The 18,078-nt window shown below is 41.1% G+C and overlaps 1 protein-coding gene and 1 long non-coding RNA gene across 7 annotated transcripts in view; both read left to right on the top strand.

Annotated features, from left to right (window-relative positions):
• The window catches only part of pikfyve (phosphoinositide kinase, FYVE finger containing), a 151,416-nt gene extending 146,975 nt beyond the window's left edge, over positions 1 to 4,441 (top strand). For all 6 annotated transcript variants that reach the window (XM_072578804.1, XM_072578803.1, XM_072578802.1 and 3 more), the window contains 3 exons: positions 110 to 371; positions 1,860 to 1,934; positions 3,154 to 4,441. In XM_072578804.1, the coding sequence (XP_072434905.1) occupies positions 110 to 371; positions 1,860 to 1,934; positions 3,154 to 3,269 (453 nt within the window). In that variant the 3' untranslated portion in view covers positions 3,270 to 4,441. The remainder of the gene's footprint in view (positions 1 to 109; positions 372 to 1,859; positions 1,935 to 3,153) is intronic.
• A 9,204-nt stretch (positions 4,442 to 13,645) lies between these two features.
• Positions 13,646 to 17,795, top strand: LOC140481987 (uncharacterized). Its single transcript, XR_011961643.1, has 3 exons — positions 13,646 to 13,801; positions 14,526 to 14,548; positions 17,555 to 17,795. It is a non-coding gene; the product is annotated as an uncharacterized lncRNA (long non-coding RNA).
• The last annotated feature ends 283 nt before the right edge of the window (positions 17,796 to 18,078 follow it).

Genomic DNA, 18,078 nt, shown 5'->3' with positions numbered 1-18,078 from the left:
TAGAAAAATTGTAGCAATAACCTGAACAATTTTCTTTCGATTCCCTGTTTTCCTTTTCTAAATGCAAACTTTTTTGAGTCCTTAAATTTATTATTTTTCTTCTCTACAGGTTTTTGATTTAAAAGGTTCTTTAAGGAATCGAAATGTTAAAACTGAAACTGGAAAGGAGACATGTGATGTTGTATTACTAGATGAAAACCTATTAAAAATGATACGTGATAACCCTCTTTATATTCGATCACACTGTAAAGCTGTGCTGCGGGCATCCATTCATAGTGATGCGTATTTCCTGTCCAGTCATCTCATAATTGACTATTCCTTGCTTGTGGGCCGAGATGACGTTACAAATGAATTGGTTGTTGGAATTATTGGTAAGTGTGTTAGTGGCTTATGGTCTTTATTCTATTTTATTTACCACAACACAGTGCAGATATTGTTACCACTACTACTAGAGGAGAAAGAGGAGAATAAGGTGACAACAGTTGTGCAGGCTGACAGCTCTTCTCCTGCCATTAAAGAAAGTTGCCTTTCACAGCAACAGTTTATAACTTGTATTCCAACTCAAACCTTAGATGCAAAACCATAGTGGAAAGCCAGAAAAGATAGCATATAAAAGGAAGCCATTTTGGCCATGGTGTTAGTACTAAACAAAGCAGAGCTATCCAGCCTAACCCCAGTTTTAAGCTTTTGTTCTGTAGCCTATAGGTTAAAGCACTTTGTGCTCATTTAATTTTTTATTCAGTGAAATTCTTTCAAGCACCAGACCAGCATCTAGCCTGAAAATCTACCTTTCAAAACCTCTCTAACCTTCCACCACTTAAAAGCCCTCATTATTGACAACTTTGCTTTGGGAAGAAGATCCTTTTTATCTTCTTTCTTTAAATCCTTCATAATTTTATACACCTCAAATAAATCTCCCCTCAGCCTTCTCTATTCCTAAGAAAACAACCCCAGTCATACAATCTTCCTTTGCTGCTAAAATTCTCTAGTTCTGGCAATATCAGTATCTGATCATTAACCAAATGCATTATCTCATGTATTGTGGATTCAATTCCATTTCCCAGTTTTGAACATTTGATTAAAATTGGATGTATGATTAAAAGTGAGAAAGATAATGTCATCTGAGCATTTCTTAGTTGCACCCTCTGCATTTAATTCAAATTATTGGGTATAAACCGTGGGCAGCACGGTAGCATAGTGGGTGGCATGGTGGCACAGTGGTTAGCACTGCTGCCTCACAGTGCCAGGGACCTGGGTTCAATTCCCGCCTCAGGCAACTGTCTGGAGTTTGCACGTTCTCCCGTGTCTGCGTGGGTTTCCTCCGGGTGCTCCGGTTTCCTCCCACAGTCCAAACGTGCAGGTTAGGTGAATTGGCCATGCTAAATTGCCCGTAGTGTTAGGTGTAGGGGAATGAGTCTGGGTGGGTTGCTCTTTGGAGGGTTGGTGTGGACTTGTTGGGCTGAAGGGTTTGTTTCCACACTGTAAGTAATCTAATCTAAAAAACTAATGCGCAGTCATATGGAAATTTACTGGAAATGATCCTTCAATCACAAAAACATTTGTCAACTTTAGATTTACTTCCTGTGTCTTAACTAATTTTGGATCTCATTTGTTGCTGTCTCTTGGATCCTGTGGTATCTCAACTCTTCTGATAAGAAAGTTCATTTTTTTCCCAGTTTAAATATTTTATTTCTGGGCTGCCCTTGCTGTTCTCTATTGTACATTGGTACATAAACCTGTTGCATTTCAAATGCAACCACTACTGTATTTTTTAATCTATCTTCAGATAACAGTAAAAGTGCAAAGAAAAATGTTGTGATTTATTGTTAACATCTTCCTTTTGATTTTGATTTATTTAGATTATATCAGGACGTTTACTTGGGATAAAAAACTTGAAATGGTGGTAAAGTCTACAGGAATCTTAGGTGGACAAGGTGAGTCTGATTATAGCCACAAGAAAAGAATGAGAAAATATTCTCTCTAGGTCTTGGATAAATGTGTAGGTCAGAAACAAAACAAGGAATTTTGGGTTTTTTTCCGTGTGAGAATCTTGGTTTTTGAGAAAAAACCTTTGCGTTCAGAAATCTTGAAGTTTTCTATATATTATCCCAACTTTCAGCAGAATAACGTTTGGCTTCCAGGGCTGACTTGGAACCATTTGCTGTCTAACTTTGCTGTTCAGAAAAGAGTTTTCTGTAGCTCCATGTCACTATTGCAATAGCAACCATTATTTCAGTATTTGTATTTTAAGTCACTGTTAATGGGTGAACCCGAGCTCCCCATATCTTCAAATGTTGTCTGGAAAACCCTGAGTAAACATTTTGTCAAAGTCTCCTTTTAAAAAAAATATAAAAGCTTGATTGTTAATTATTTTAAGCTGTTGGAATATATGCCGTTTCCACAAGGTCAGCCTTTCAGCTGACCTATCTTATTTTCAGTGAGCAATAAAGTAGGTCAGGTTGAATAACGCCATATTGTTATGCTGACCCTTCGATAATGTGACAGAATGGAAGAGATAGTAGCATACCCAAATGTAGAGCAAGGTGCTTAGTGTTGCCACTATCTTTTGAACAAATTAGTTTTATACACTTCCTGATGAAATTTACTTGAATTCCAGTGAAACATGAACATGCATAATCTGTCATGCCAAACAGTTCGTTTCTGTGTTGCATATTATATGTAAGAAGTCCATGACTTAGTTTCTGACTGATTCACTAGACTTGAATGGGTGTGAAAAAACATTGTTTCTTTTTGTAATTGTGGTACTGTCAATTTCACCTATCATTATCATCATGGATTTACCTGGAAATGTCCATACTCTGTTTGCTTTCATGATCTTTACAGTTAGGGTAGTAAAGGCATTACACGAAACTTGTAGAAAGTATAGAGGGACTTCTGGTATTTACAATGTAATGTACAACAGTAAACACCCAAGTCTAATAAATTAGTTATATATTTACACAATGGTAGGTACAGATGAGCTTAAAATTGATTAAGTGGGGAGTTTTTTTTAACTCTATTAATTTTTGATCTATAGTCATTAAAGCGAGTAAAGCACCTTGCTTCAGCCACTGGTTTTCATATGTTAAAAATAGAATCTTGTACCACATCTGTTTTTAAAACATGACAACATTGGGTTTTTTTCTCCCACAGGAAAAATGCCAACTGTAGTTTCTCCAGAGCTTTATAGAACAAGATTCTGTGAAGCAATGGACAAGTATTTCCTGAAGGTCCCAGAACACTGGACAGGCCTTGATGTGAGCTGCTGAAAAGACAGGCAGTATTCAAGACAATGTTGGAGTGAACTGCTCAATGGCATCACTGGATAATTGCTATGGAAGGGGAGAAAATGTGGATTGTTCATTTGAACATGGACAGCACAGAGGCAGAAAACACTGTACATATAGGTTTTATTACAGTATTGCATAAGAATAGAAAATAATTCTGTTTCATTGGGGGAAAAAGTCAATTTTTAGGTTAATTTTGGGAGGATGTAAAATCACTGTACTTGGCATTTCAAATGTCCCTAATTAAGGGATATGAATGAGACCTGCAAAACTTGAACAATATTTCCATTTTAACATCACTATTCAGTAATGCAACTAATTGCAGGGTTTACCTTTCAAAAAAGCACAAAGTGCTGCTCTCAAATATTTAGTTCAGTACTCACACTGCACACACATACTGTAGATGCTATTTATGTTACCCTTGTTCGCTGTAGAAAAAAGGCATATGTTAAATGGGGCATTTTATTTATAGATTGTCTGCCTGACTGAGAGCTATAAAATACTTGTTGCTTCAGTGTTCATATTAAGAATATATGCCTTTTAAGTAAAAGATTGGAAAGTTTTCAGTGTTGATACAACACTCCCATTGCAATATATTGCTGCAGGCCCATCAAAATTCAAATCAAGTTTTGAAATTTCTGAATTGTTGCTATGAATTTTAAAGTATACTCTAACTGCAGTATTTGTCCACATGGTGCACTTTGTAGATTTTTTTTCCTGACACGGGTACAGAGATTTGTAAATAGAAATAGTTACAAGTGGCAAATTGAGTTTTGAGTTTTTTGTGCCTTCCAACTTCATGCAAGTGTCTTTATATAATAAATAACTTGAATTAATAATAATTCAGGCTAATTTGACAACTGCTGGTGATGCACTTTGAAAAGCTGGTTTGGATCATGCTTCAAAATAGATGGGGTCCAACACATCTTTGAATTGAGTTTGCGAACTTAATTTTTAAGAGGACTGACTAAGAGAAACTAAATGCCACCAAGACTATCTTGAGAAATCTGGAGCACTAATGTACAGTAAATCTTTAAATTCAGTAAGGTATTTTATAATGTTCAAAATGTGTTTGTTATTTGAGACCGTATTGGTACTTCTGACAATAACTGTGTGCTAATGAATAAAATAATAAAATATGACAAACAATGGAATGTGAATACACTCAACATTTTTAAATTTTGCACCATTTACTGTTCAGGCCACATACATTGTCTTATATTGCCATCTTTCATGGCCATTTTAATTATTTACATTTGGCTGGATTTTTCAAACATTGATTTTAAACATTTATACTTCCAATGTCTTTTGTTTTACACTGCTCGTGTTCTGTCAACACTACTCCTGTAAATGGACTTCATTTTTCTACCCATCAATGTCTCTTTCATCTAATTTCCAGGTATTTACAAAGCAAAACCGAGGGACTGAACAGAGAACTCTTCCTGCGATCTTGAAATTTAACTCAAGAACATGTTGACAGGCCCCTTAGCCGGGTCCAGTCCATTTTCCGCACTTTGGCCCTCACCGTCTCTCTCTCTCTCTCCCCTCCCCTAACAGCAAGAGGGTCCCACTTGTCCTCATCTACCATCCCACCATAATGTTCAACCCCATGGCATCAATGTGGATTTCACCAGTTTCCTCATTTCCCCTTCCCCACTTCACCCCAGCTCCAACCTTCCAGCTCAGCACCGTCCTCATGACCTGTCCTACCTGCCTATCTTCCTTTCCATCTATCCACTCCACCCTCCTCTCTGACCTATCACCTTCATCCCCACCCCCATTCACCCATTGTACTCTATGCTACTTTCTCCCCACTCCTACCCCCTTCTCATTTATCTCTCCATTCTGCAGGCACCCTGCCTCTATTTCTGATGAAAGGCTTTTGCCCGAAACATCGATTTTCCTGCTCCTCGGTTGCTGCCTGGCCTGCTGTGCTTTTCCAGCACCACTCTAATCTAAACTGTGCTATTACACACAACCCATTGTTAGCCATTTATTGTCCCCATTATTAGCTCTTCATTCTCCCAGGCTGATCGTTATCCAGTCCTTTGTCAGTTTAATTGTTCTCTCTTTTTGGGCTCTATCTCCACCTATTGTGTACTCGTTACTCGCTCCCCAACTTTATATTCTGCATAAAATCCAATTTATCCCTAGCTACCATTAGTTCTAAGGAAGGGTCACTGGATCCGAAACATTAACTTTGATTTCTCTCTACAGATGCTGCCAGACTTGCTGAGCTTTCCCAGCAATTTCTGTTTTTGTTTCTGATTTGCAGCAGTTCTTTCCATTTTGATGAACATGTGAGCTCCTCAAGTTTAAGTTGATGAGGCTAAGATAGAGTAAAGTGGGAGGAGGCTTGTGTCCAGCATTAAAAACTCACTTTGATCTGTTCAGAGCACAGAAAAGTAATAAATAGGAACAGGAATTCTTTTTGTTGACTTTTCTTGATTTATATTAAGACTTGCTAAATATCTTGGCATTCGTTCCTGCATATTGGAATTTGGTGTTTATCCAATACATGTTAGATTAACCGCTTTTTGTTACTCTCCTTTCTGGAAGAGAGGTACATTTCCAGTTTCCAGCCTCTTGGCACTTTTGTAGACTTGTCGGAACTTTGTAAGATCCACTACCTTTGTAGGCAAATTAGAATGCAGACAATCAGTCTTAGGTAATCTGTCCAATTTTTCAGTCCTAATCTTTTGGCTAGTACTAGACCATGACCCAACTGCAGCACAAATCCAAATCCTGCAGCTCTCCACCCATTTCTGACTTGACCTAGCCCCACACCCTTATAGTTACCGCAGAAACCCCTGCCTGCCACCTTATCTCCTGACCTACTTACAGTCCAAAGAGAGAAGGTATCTTAAAGCTGTTTTTGGACCTTTGAACTGTGTTAACTTGGCAAATTACAGCAGCTAGCACTGCAAATAGGAGTGTGCCTTCTGCAAGGATTTCTGTGCCGTTCTCTGCAAGGATTGCTTCATTTTGCCTGTTAGAATGGAAGATATGCCCAAAGAAATCATAGCATGGTAAGTCGGCAACCGAAGTGGAGATTGTGAAACAGGTTGGATGATTCTAAATAGTCTGTTCCCTGCCTGGTTCTGCAATTAATTGTTCTGAGAAACCGCCCTCAAAACAAGCTATAAACATGTCCAAGACCATCTTGCTAATTTGATTTTCTCAAACTATACAAAGATTGCCCTGGATGATTCTCCCCTTGACAGTTACAATTCTGCGCTTTCCATCTGGCATCAATGAAATAGACCATATACAGGGATCTTTGGCAATCAAGGGTCCAGTGAAAGCAAGGAACTCAAAAATTCATATTTGTAAAGAAAAAGCTCTGGCCAAGTTAATTGGAATTGAAAGTCAGAAAATCCTGTAGGTCCTCACAGGATGCTCACATCAATCAAAAAGAGCTGCAGAGATAGTTAATGCACTAACTGATTGATTTGCCAAAATTGCCTGGATTCTGGAATGATCCAGCTGGTTTGGGTGACAGAACATATGTTTAAGATAGGGTTGAAAGAGAAAACTGAGAACTGCAGGCTAATAAGCTGGGGAAATAAATGAGGAAATTTAATGCAGAGAGGTGAACTGATTCATTTAGGTGGGAAGTACAAAGAAAGAGAATATAAAATCATTTTAAAGAGGGTGCAGGATCAGAGGGACCGAGGGAAGGGCCTACAAATCATTGAAAGCACCAGGGCAAGTTAAAATAGTAAGCAATAAAGCAAATAGGATCCTGAGCTTTATAAATAGGGGCATAGGGTACAAAAGCAATTAAGTAATTATAAGCCCTTACAAAACACTGATTTGGCCTCAACTGGGATGTTGTTCTAGACACCTCACATTGAGGAGGAAGTGAGTATGATTCCCTGGATAAGGAATGTCTGTGAAATTGATAGTTGAGAGAAACTGGGACTATTCTGTAATCGGCAAAGAAGATTAAGATGGAATTTGATAGAGGTATTCAAAATATGAGGCTCATGAATATGATAAGAAGGAGCTGTTTCCATTGGTCACCGTTTTTAATTTTGTCCACCCCAATCTAACACCAGCACCTCCACATACATTGGTAACAGGATTTGAACTAGGGAACATGATTTAAGTTGAAAGGGAAAAGAGCCACGACAAATTACTTCTATGTAGCAGGTGGTTAGGGTCTGGAATGTACTGCCAGAAAAGAAAAGGCTGCTGGAAAAAGGTGAATAATTAACACTTGACATGATTTGCTCTTGCAGGGTCTTGCCTTTGGAAACACCAAGCCAAGCAACCTCATTTAAAAGCAAAACATTGCAGATGCTGGAAACTATTCTGAAGACGTCCATATCAGATTTGAAATATTAACTTTTTCTCTCTCCGAGAAGCTGCCAGACCTGCTGAATTTCTCCAGCAATTTATTTCGTTTCAGATGTTCTTCAGTGGAACCATTCTAGAATTTATAGGGTTAAGCTGTCAGCCAATAGTTATTTTAAGTTCACTGACTTTCATAGCCATATCCACTCTCAATGACACCCCATGTCCTGTAAGGACTCCATTCCTTTGGTCTTTATCTCCATCATAGCTGTTCTGATTATGCAACCTTCTATACCAGTATTCCCTTATAACTCCCTTTAATCTCCTTCAGCACGTTCGTGTGTAGTCTTCATGTGTCAATTTTAGAAGTTTAAAAATCTCACAATACCAGGTTATAGTCCAGCAGGTTTATTTGGAACTACAAGTTTTCGGAGCGCTGCTCCCTCGCCAGGTAGCTAGTCACTAGATACCTGATGAAGGAGCAGCACTCCAAATGTTTGTACTTCCAAATAAACCTGTTGGACTATAACCTGGTGTTGTGTGATTTTTAACTTTGTCCACCCTAGCCCAACACTGGCACCTCCACACCATGAATTTCAGAAGGTTAGTATACAGGTACAGCAAGTATTGAGGTAAGATAATAGAATGTTATGTTTTATTGCATGGGAATTGAATACAAGCGTAGGGTGGTTATGTTTCAGTTATGCAGAGCATTGGTGAGTCCACATCTGGACTACTCTGTACAGTATTTGTCACTACTTATGTAAAGATGTTAATGTATTAGAGGCAGTTCAAAGCAGGTTTAATAGACAAATACCTGGAATGATTGGTTTGCAAGAGTTCAGAGACAATATGCTCCTGTCATTGTGAAGGGCAAGGCTGGTCGGTATAGGGAATGCTAGATAACTAGAGAAATTGAAGCATTGGTCAAGAAAAAGGAGGCATATGTCAGGTATGGACAGCTAGGATCGAGTGAGTCCCTAAAGGAGTATTAGGGCAATAGGAGTATACTTACGAGGGAAATCAGGAGGGCAAAAAGGGGACATGAGAAAGCTTTGGCAAATAGAGTTAAGGAGAAGCCAAAAAGATTCTATAATTACATTAAGGGGAAGGAGAACTTTAGCCATTTGGATACAGAATTGGCTCAAAGGTAGAAGTCAGAGGGTGGTGGTGGAGGGTTGTTTTTCAGACTGGAGGCCTGTGACCAGTGGAGTGTCACAATGATCGGTGCTGGGTCCGCTACTTTTCATCATTTGTATAAATGATTTGGATATGAGCATAAGAGGTATAGTTAGTAAGTTTGTTGATGACACCAAAATTGGAGGTGTAGTGGACAGCGAAGAAGGTTACCTCAGATTACAACGGGATCTTGATCAAATGGGCCAATGGGCTGAGGAGTGGCAGATGGAGTTTAATTTGGATAAATGTGAGGTGCTGCATTTTGGAAAAGCAAATCTTAGCAGGACGTATACACTTAATGGAAAGGTCCTAGGGAGTGTTGCTGAACAAAGAGACCTTGGAGTACAGGTTCATAGTTCCTTGAAAGTGGAGTCGCAGGTAGATAAGATAGTGAGGAAGGCGTTTGTTATGCTTTCCTTTGTTGATCAGAGTATTGAGTACAGGAGTTGGGAGGTCATGTTGTGGCACATTGGTTAGGCCACTGTTGGTATATTGCATGCAATTCTGGTCTCCTTCCTATCACAAAGATTAGATTAGATTAGATTACTTACAGTGTGGAAGCAGGCCCTTCAGCCCAACAAGTCCACACCGACCCGCTGAAGCACAACCCACCCAGACCCATTTCCCTACATTTACCCCTTCACCTAACACTGCGGGCAATTTTGCATGGCCAATTCACCTAACCTGTACATTTTTGGACTGTGGGAGGAAACCAGAGCACCCGGAGGAAATCCACGCAGACATGGGGAGAACGTGCAAACTCCACACAGTCAGTCGCCTGAGGCGGGAATTGAACCCGGGTCTCTGGCACTGTGCGGCAGCAGTGCTAAACACTGTGCCTCCGCGCCGCCCACAAAGACGTTGTGAAACTTGAAAGGGTTCAGAAAAGATTTACAAGGATGTTGCCAGGGTTGGAGGATTTGAGCTATAGGGAGAGGTTGAATAGGCTAGGGCTGTTTTCACTGAGCGTCGGAGGCTGAGGGGTGACCTTATAGAGGTTTATAAAATCATGAGCATGGATAGGATAAATAGACAAAGTCTTTTCCCTGGAGTGGGGGAATCAAGAACTAGAAGGCATAGGTTTCGGGTGAGAGGGGAAAGATATAAAAGAGACCCAAGAAGCAACTTTTTCACTCAGAGGGTGGTACATTTTGGAATGAACCGCCAGAGGAAGTGGTGGAGGTGGGTACAATTGCAACATTTAAAAGGCATCTGGATGGGTATATGAATAGGAAGGGTTTGGAGGGATATGGGTGCTAGCAGGTGGGACTAGATTGGATTGGGATATCTGGTCGGTATGGACGAATTGGACCGAAGGGTCTGTTTCCGTGCTGTACATCTGAGTCTTTAATTGAGCCCCTTAAGAATCAATGTGTCTATATGTAGAACTACACGAGAGGGGTGAGATACTAAACAAATATTTTGCATTAGTATTTACTTTGGAGAAGGATATGGAAACTAGGGAACTTGGGGAAATAAATAGTGATGTTTTATAAAGAGTTTCTACCAAAGAGCGGGAGAAGGTGCTGGATATCTTAAAATGCATGAAGGTGGGTAAATCCCCAGCAACTGATCAGGTGTTTTCCAGCGCTTAAGCAGAGTGAGGGAAGACATTGCTGGGCCACTTGCTGAGATATTTGCATCATTGACTGCCACTGGTGAGGTGCTGGAAGACTGGAGGTTCATTAACGCGGTAAGGAAAAGCGAGAAATCTATAGGCCAGTGACCTTGATGTCAGTGGTGGGTAAGTTGTTGCAAATGCCTGCTGAGGGACAGGGTTTACATGCATCTGGAAAGGCAAGAACTGATTAAGGATAGTCAACATGTCTTTGTGGGCGGAAAATCACATCTCACTAACTTGATTGAGTTATTTGAAGCAGTGATGAAGATTGATGAAGGCAAAGCAATAGATGTCTACATGGACTTCAGCAAAGCATTCAAAATAAGGTTCTATGATGTAGACTAGGTTAGATCATCCAGGGGAAGCTAGCCAATAGAATACAAAATTGGCTTGAGGGACAAGACAGAAGGTGGTGATAGAGGAAAAACAAGCAAATTGCTAGAAAACGTCAGCAAGTTTGGTAGCATTTGTGGAGAGAAAACATCTAACATTTCAGGTCAAGTGCACAAGAAAAAAGATTAGAATAGAAATCCTGTCAGAGAGAGGAGCAAAACTTCATACTTTGAAGAGATGTGGGAATTAAATACTAAATATAATGCCAAAAGATCTGCAGATGCTGGAAATCAGAACCAAAAACAAATTGCTGGCAAAAGACAAGCAGGGCTGGCAGCATCTGTGGAGAGCCATCAATGTAAATGTTTTGGATCCAGTGATCTTTCAGAACTGATGGTGGTAGAGGGCTTTTTTCAGACTGGAGGCCTGTGACCAGTGGTGTGCTGTAAGGATCGGTGCTGGGTCCACTGGTTTTCATCATTTATATAAATGATTTGCATATGAGCATCGGAGGTATACTTATTAAGTTGCAGATGACACCAAAATAGGTGGTGCAGTGGACAGTGAAGAACATTATCTCAGAGGACGATGGACCAAGAAGTGGCATATGGAGTTTAGATAAATGTGAAGTGTTGCATTTTGGTAGGGCAAGCAAGGCAAAATTTATATAGTTAATGGTAGAGTCCTGGCAAAGTGATACTAAATAAATGTGGGTGCAGGTGTACAGCTCTTGAAAATGAAGTCACAAGTAGATGGTGTTGGAGAAAGTGTTTAGCACGCTTGCCTTCATTGATCTGAGAATAAGAGTTGGGATGTTATATTGCTGCTTACAGAACATTGGTGAGGCCACTTTTGGAATACTGCATTCAATTCTGGTCTCCCTGCTACAGGAAGGATGTTGTGAAACCTGAAAGGGTTCAGAAAAGATGTACAAGGATGTTGGCAGGGTTGGAGGGTTTGAACTTTAGAGAGAGGCTGAATAGGCTGGAGCTTTTTTACCTGGAGCATTAGAGGCTGAGGAGTGACCTTACAGAAGTGTGTACAATCATGAGGGGCATAAATAGGGTGAATAGCCAAAGTCTTTTTTTGTAGAGTGTGGGAGTCCAAAACTAGAGAGCATTTATTTAAGGTAGAGGGGAAAGATTTGAAAAGGACTTGAGGGTGGTACGTGTTTGGAAGAGTTGCCAGAGGAAGTGGTGGAGGCTGGCACAATTACAACATTTAAAAAGCATCTGAATAGGAACCATCTAGAGGGATATCGGGCAAATGGGACTAGGTTGAATTGGGATATCTGGTTGTCACAGTTGATTTGGACCAAAGGGTCTGTTTCTATGCTGTATGGCTCTATGAATAGGACTAAGTTTAGCTATGTATCCAGCAGCATTTCAAAGAGTCAGAGGTGACTTAATTGAAACATCTAAGACCCTGATTGGACTAGGCCAAGTGATTGTGGAAAGGATGTTTCATCTTGTGTGAGAATCTGGAATAGTTTCAAAATAGGGAGTTGCCCATCTAATACAGATGACTGAAAAAAAATTTCTGAAGGGCTGTCTCTCTTTGGAATTCCCTTCTTCAAATGACAGTGGATGCAGAATCTTTAAATATTTTTAAGCCTGAGGCACACGGCTTCTTGATGACCAAGAGAATGAAAGATTATAAGACCATAAGACATAGCAGAAATTAGGTCATTCAGCTGATTGTCAAAAGTGAAAACGTGGTTAAGGATGAAGCAAATGAGTTGTAGGATGGTGCTCAGAGATTAGCAGGCTTATATTCCATCACACACACACACACGCAAACACACACACACACTCTCACGTACTCACGCAGACACACATATGTCTATGGGGTGAATTTGTATTTGCAGGATTATATTTGCAGATACATTCTATTCTGCTCAAAAAAATGCACAATCTGCAGGCAGTCAATCCATGTAAAATTTGGTAAAATCCACTTTGGAAATAGAACCAGTCTGACCCAAGACTGGGATGCAGACAGACTCAAATGTCACACTTTTAAGGCATTGTCTGAGCTGAGATGTCACTTTTTTATATATAAAATCTTATGTTATCTTGAGAATGTGACTTAAAAGAAGTTCTGGGATTTACATATTAATGAACCAAAACCTGCAACCCTTTCTAAAAGATGAAAGACTTAACAATCTGGTTTGTTCAAAGTGTTAGGAAGGATATACTGGCACTGGAGCAGAGATTCACACGGATGATCTCTGGAATGTTAGGCTTTACATATGATGAACAGCTGAAGATCTTGGGATTGTATTCATTAGAGTTTAGAAGGTTGAGGGGAGATCTAATAGAAACTTACAAGGTAATGCATGGTTTAAAAAGGGTGGACGCTGGGAATTTGTTTCCGTCAGGTGGGGATACTAGGACTCGTGGACACAGCCTTAGAATTAGAGCAGGTCAATTTAGAATGGAAATGAGGAGACATTTCTTCAGCCAGAGAGTGGTTGGCCTGTGGAATTCATTGCCACGGAGCGTAATGGAGTCCAGGACGTTAAATGTCTTCAAGGCAGAAATTTATTAATTCTTAGTCTCGCAAGGAATTAAGGGACACAGGGAGAGCCCAAGTAAGTGGTATTGAAATGCCCATCAGCCATGATCGAATGGTGGAGTGGACTCGATGGGCCACTCCTATTTCTCATAATAGTATGGTCTTTTTATGGTCTTATCATTTCAGTGGCATGACACTGTAATCTTTTGCTATAAATTCTGTGTCTTTTGGTCCTGCTCCACAACCACCTGATGAAAGACAGTGCTTCCAAATAAACCTGTTGGACTATAACCTGCTGTTGTGTGATTTTTAACTTTGTACACCCCAGTCCAACAAATCATGGGGAGGGGGTGGAGCTAAGTTCTGCGCATGCGTCCGGTCTGTATATCCGGGCGAGCTGCGGGCCCTGCCTCCTTTCGGTTCTGGGGTTGGGAGGTGAGCACATCAGAGTGCGCGCGGGGGGGGAGGCACAATCCGACTAATATCGACCGTTTCCACTAGCCATCCGCTTGAACTGACCTTTACAATCTCTTTGTTTTTGTAGATCCTTGACGATATGAGAGCAAAGGTACGTGTCCGCTGGTTGTTTTTCACTTTTTTCCCATCCTCGGGCCTGGTTTTCGGCCTTTAACCGGCTCCGGGGCGGAAACGGATGGAACGTTGGCCCGGGACTCCCTTTTCTTGCCTCACGCGCGGCCTGCACCAGGTTCCCTTTGAGCAGCCGCCGCCGACACCACCTCCCTGCACATTTCTGGCATAACTGGCTACATTAACAAACTAGTGCACGGATCTAAGCCTGGACTTTGGTTTCAATGTTGGGATGCTACCTAGCTGCTATTAAGCAGCGGTTTGCTCCAATTTCTGCGGCCATATGGAGCTGAGGGAATGTATTTGGCGGTTTCTTTTGGCAAATAAGATGGGCGTCGGGTCACTTGGCGCAAAGTAGCGTTATCTCTCTCTTCGTCACCCCCCCCCCCCCCCCCCCCCGGGTCTACCCGTGATTACAGTTCCCACGTAACGTTGTTTCATTTTGCAAAACCGCTTTTTATCAATTTTGCTCATTGCACAAAGTAAAAGCGATTGTAAAACTCCCAAGTTTTTATGTCCGTGTCTAAAACTCCGAAGATACCCTCCACTGTACATTATGGTTTCCCTTGTGGATCGTTATCACTTGCCCTGATGTTAAGAGTTTGGCGCACGTGGTCGCATTGAATTTTAAGCATAATTGGTTGACAGTGAATCCACCAATTCAGTATGAGATGTCTAATCTTTCTGTTGTCTTTTTTCCCCAGTGGCGGAAGAAGCGTATGCGCAGGTATGTGATTTAATTCCTAGTTGGGTTTTCCAGATCATGTATTATGACTTGTTCGTTATGGGCAACCAGGCAAAAATGCTGACTATAGTTGAACATTAACTGTTTTGATGTACTTTCACATAGAATTCCTAGTGTGGAAACTGGCCATTCAGCACTTCACTCTGAAGAGTATCCCATGCAGAGCCCCCACCCCCGACATCTTACATAGCCTATCTTCGAACTGTGGGAGGAAACCCACCCAGACGTGGGGAGAATGTGCAAACTCCACAGTCAATTTGGTCTGGAGTTGAACCGGGGTCCCTGGCTCTGAGAGGTAGCTGTCCTAACTATTGAGCCACTATGCTGTGTCTCGTGATGGATTACAGACTGTATCCAAGTATGAGTCAAATCGTGTAGTGCTGGAAAAGCGGAGGCATTGGAGGAGATTTTCCTGCACCTCCACACGTCATCTACTGTGTCCATTGCTCCTGATGTGATTCTCCTCTACACTGGGGGGACAGGACGCCAACACTTAATTCCAACTCCCACTCCACCAAGGACATGTAAGTCCTGGGCCTCTTCTACTGCCAGGATATAGCCACCTAACACTTGGAGGAAGAATACCTCATCTTCTGCCTTGGGACCCTCAAATCACATGGGATCATTGTTGATTTCACCAGTTTCCTTCTCACCTCTCCCCAACTTATCCCAGGTCCAACTTGGTGCCGCACTCTTGATCTGTTCAACCTGTACGTTTTCTTTCCCACCTATCCACTCTGACCTTTCAGCATCACTCCCCCACTTCCAGCTACCTACCATATTGCCTGCTAACCCCCATCCCTCTCCCATTTATCTCTTAGCCCCTTTAACCTCACCCACATTCCTGATGAGCTTATGCTCAAAGCGTCACCTTTGCTGTTCCTCAGATACTGTCTCAACTGCTGTGCTTTTCCAGTGCCACAAGTTTTCACTCTGATCTGCAGTCCCCGCTTCTTCCTGTATCCAAGTATGGTCCATCATGTATGTACTACCAGAGCTATTCCTACCTTCCAGCGCTGGGCTCGTAGCCTAGAATGTTATGACCTTTCAAATACTTGCGTGAAGTCTCAGCTACTCCCTCCATGTGCGACCTTGTCAAAGGCTTTGCTGAAATCTATAGAAACTGCATCAATTGCCCTAAATCTTTACACATTTGGTTGACAAGATACCCCATACTACCACCACCACCCATGCTCACTATCTCTGGCCACATCTTTCTTCTGGAAATGGAGAATTAATTTTCTAAAGAATTTGCTCCAGTAATTTGATGTGAGACTCATTATTCTGTAGTTCACTGATTTATCTCCATCTCCCTTGTAAAGTGAAATCCTGTTAGCTGTTGTCCAGACCTTTGGCACCTCCCCTGTGGCCAGAGAGGAATTAAAGGTTTGCCAGTGTTTTCTTTTAAAGCCCCCTCTTTGCTCTTCTAATTGATTTAGGTTCTCCTCCAGGGATTTCCCTATGTTCAGTAGAGGCTCTGTTAACTTGCTTCCTCTGTACCTTTGTCCAGTCTTGAATATTTTTCGACATCAAATGTTCTTCGGGCTTGTTACTGCTACATTTCACCCTCAAGGGAACGTGATATGGATTTGCTTTTGAGTGCCTCCTGCTTTGTTCCTGGTATACTTGGGCCAAATCCTGCCTTATTTGAATAAAATCTGTTTTCCCTTCGTCCAAAGCCCTTTCTTTTTGTATGTCATCTTTCATTTTCTATGATAGACTTTAAACAGTATGGTGCTGTAGTATCAGAAATGCCCCCCAATTCCAGTTGAAACACCTATCTGGCTTTATTCCCCAGAATTAGGTTTAGCGTTGCACTATTCCTTGTAGGCTATTTACATTGTTGGCTTAGTTGGCTCTCCTGAATATATTTCATAGTTTATTCCTTTTAAATCCCTTATTCTGATTATTGATTATATCACTTAATAATTGCTGTCTTGTTTTTATGCATCTCTCAATTTGTCTACTTATCTGCTCTTTGATCGCAGACTATTTGGGGGTCTATAATGCACTCATATGTGTGCCTCTCCCCTTTTATTCCTAAATCCACAAAGTTTCATTTGATGACCATTCCAAGATAAAAGCACTCCATATGGCAATGGCTGACTCCATTAATCAGTCTGACACCATATCATTTTGACACCCTTTTCTTGTGTGCAGATCCTACATCCTGGAGTGTTGACTTGCCATTCTTGTTCCTCCCTCAATCGTGTCTGTGATTGCAACAACAACTTCATGGTGTCAATCCATGGCCTTAACCAATGTGTCTTTTTAGATTAGATTCCGTACAGTATATAAACAGGCCATTTGGCTTAACAAATCCACACCGACACCCCCACCCCCCTACCCTATATTTACACCTGGCTAATGCACCTAACACTAGGGCAGTTTAGCAGGGCCAATTCACCTGACCTGCACATCTTTGGATTGTGGGAGGGAACCCACACAGACACGGGAAAATGTGCAGACTCCACACAAATAGTTGCCTGAGGCTGGAATCGAACCTGAGTCCCTGGCATTGAGACATCATCTTATCTGTAATTCTCCTCTCTCTCTCTCTCTCTCTCTCATATCTTCTGGCAACCATATTGTGCTTCTCTAATTTTGGTCTGTTAACATCCATGTTTTTAATTGCTCTCCAAGTTCGTTTGAAGTCCTCCTTGTAGACTACTAAGACCAACTCATGGGGTGGCTGACCAACATCAGTATAGTATATTATGTAGTTTGGGGTCCATGTCTTGTTTTATAATGCTCCTGTGAAGTGATGGAAGTTCTACCTCAACCTGCTTTGCTTTATTCATAAACCCTTTGTGCCTGTCTGAATATTGGTATTGTGGCTGTTCACTCTGGGCAGCTGTTTTTGGTGCTTTCCTAAAAATATTGATCTCCACAGGATGTTGCTGACCATTACTCCTTTGTGTTCTCCCAATTCAATCCTTTTGACTTATTGATATTTTTTCTTCCTAACTAATTTCATACTTTTTGCAGGCTGAAGCGCAAAAGACGAAAGATGAGGCAGAGGTCCAGGTGAACAACTGCTGAAGATGCAGTACTGCTCAGCCTTTGTTGAGTCTTTACATGGCAAATGGACTCTGATGCTATTTCTACATTTTATGAAGATCATCCATTTTGGAGGCACCTCAGATGCTGGTCATGGGAAGATATTGAACATTGGTCTGTTGTACTGTTCCTTTGTGTATAGTAGTTGTGGAATAAAATACAAAACTCATTTGTATCTTTGCTTTATTGGTCTCCAGTCAGTTGGGAAATGTCGCTACATTATGATATTAGGAGTGCATTCAATATCCTTATGATTATACTTTTATTTGGGGACATTGTTTGCCTGATTTTGGATTGTCATTGATCTTGATTTTACTTGCTCTATACTTCATGCATAATATTTTAGTTTATTTTCTGAAGGGTGGTAGATATTCAAGCATGCACAGTCCCTGCTTTGCCCAGTGTACTGGGATCAATGGCTGTTAGTCAAACCGCAGCTTCAAGTAGTCTTG

This window comes from Chiloscyllium punctatum, chromosome 10, assembly GCF_047496795.1.
Source record: "Chiloscyllium punctatum isolate Juve2018m chromosome 10, sChiPun1.3, whole genome shotgun sequence".
NCBI lineage: Eukaryota > Metazoa > Chordata > Chondrichthyes > Orectolobiformes > Hemiscylliidae > Chiloscyllium > Chiloscyllium punctatum.
Note: the sequence above shows the minus strand (reverse complement) of the source record. Positions and strands in the feature narration are given on the sequence as shown.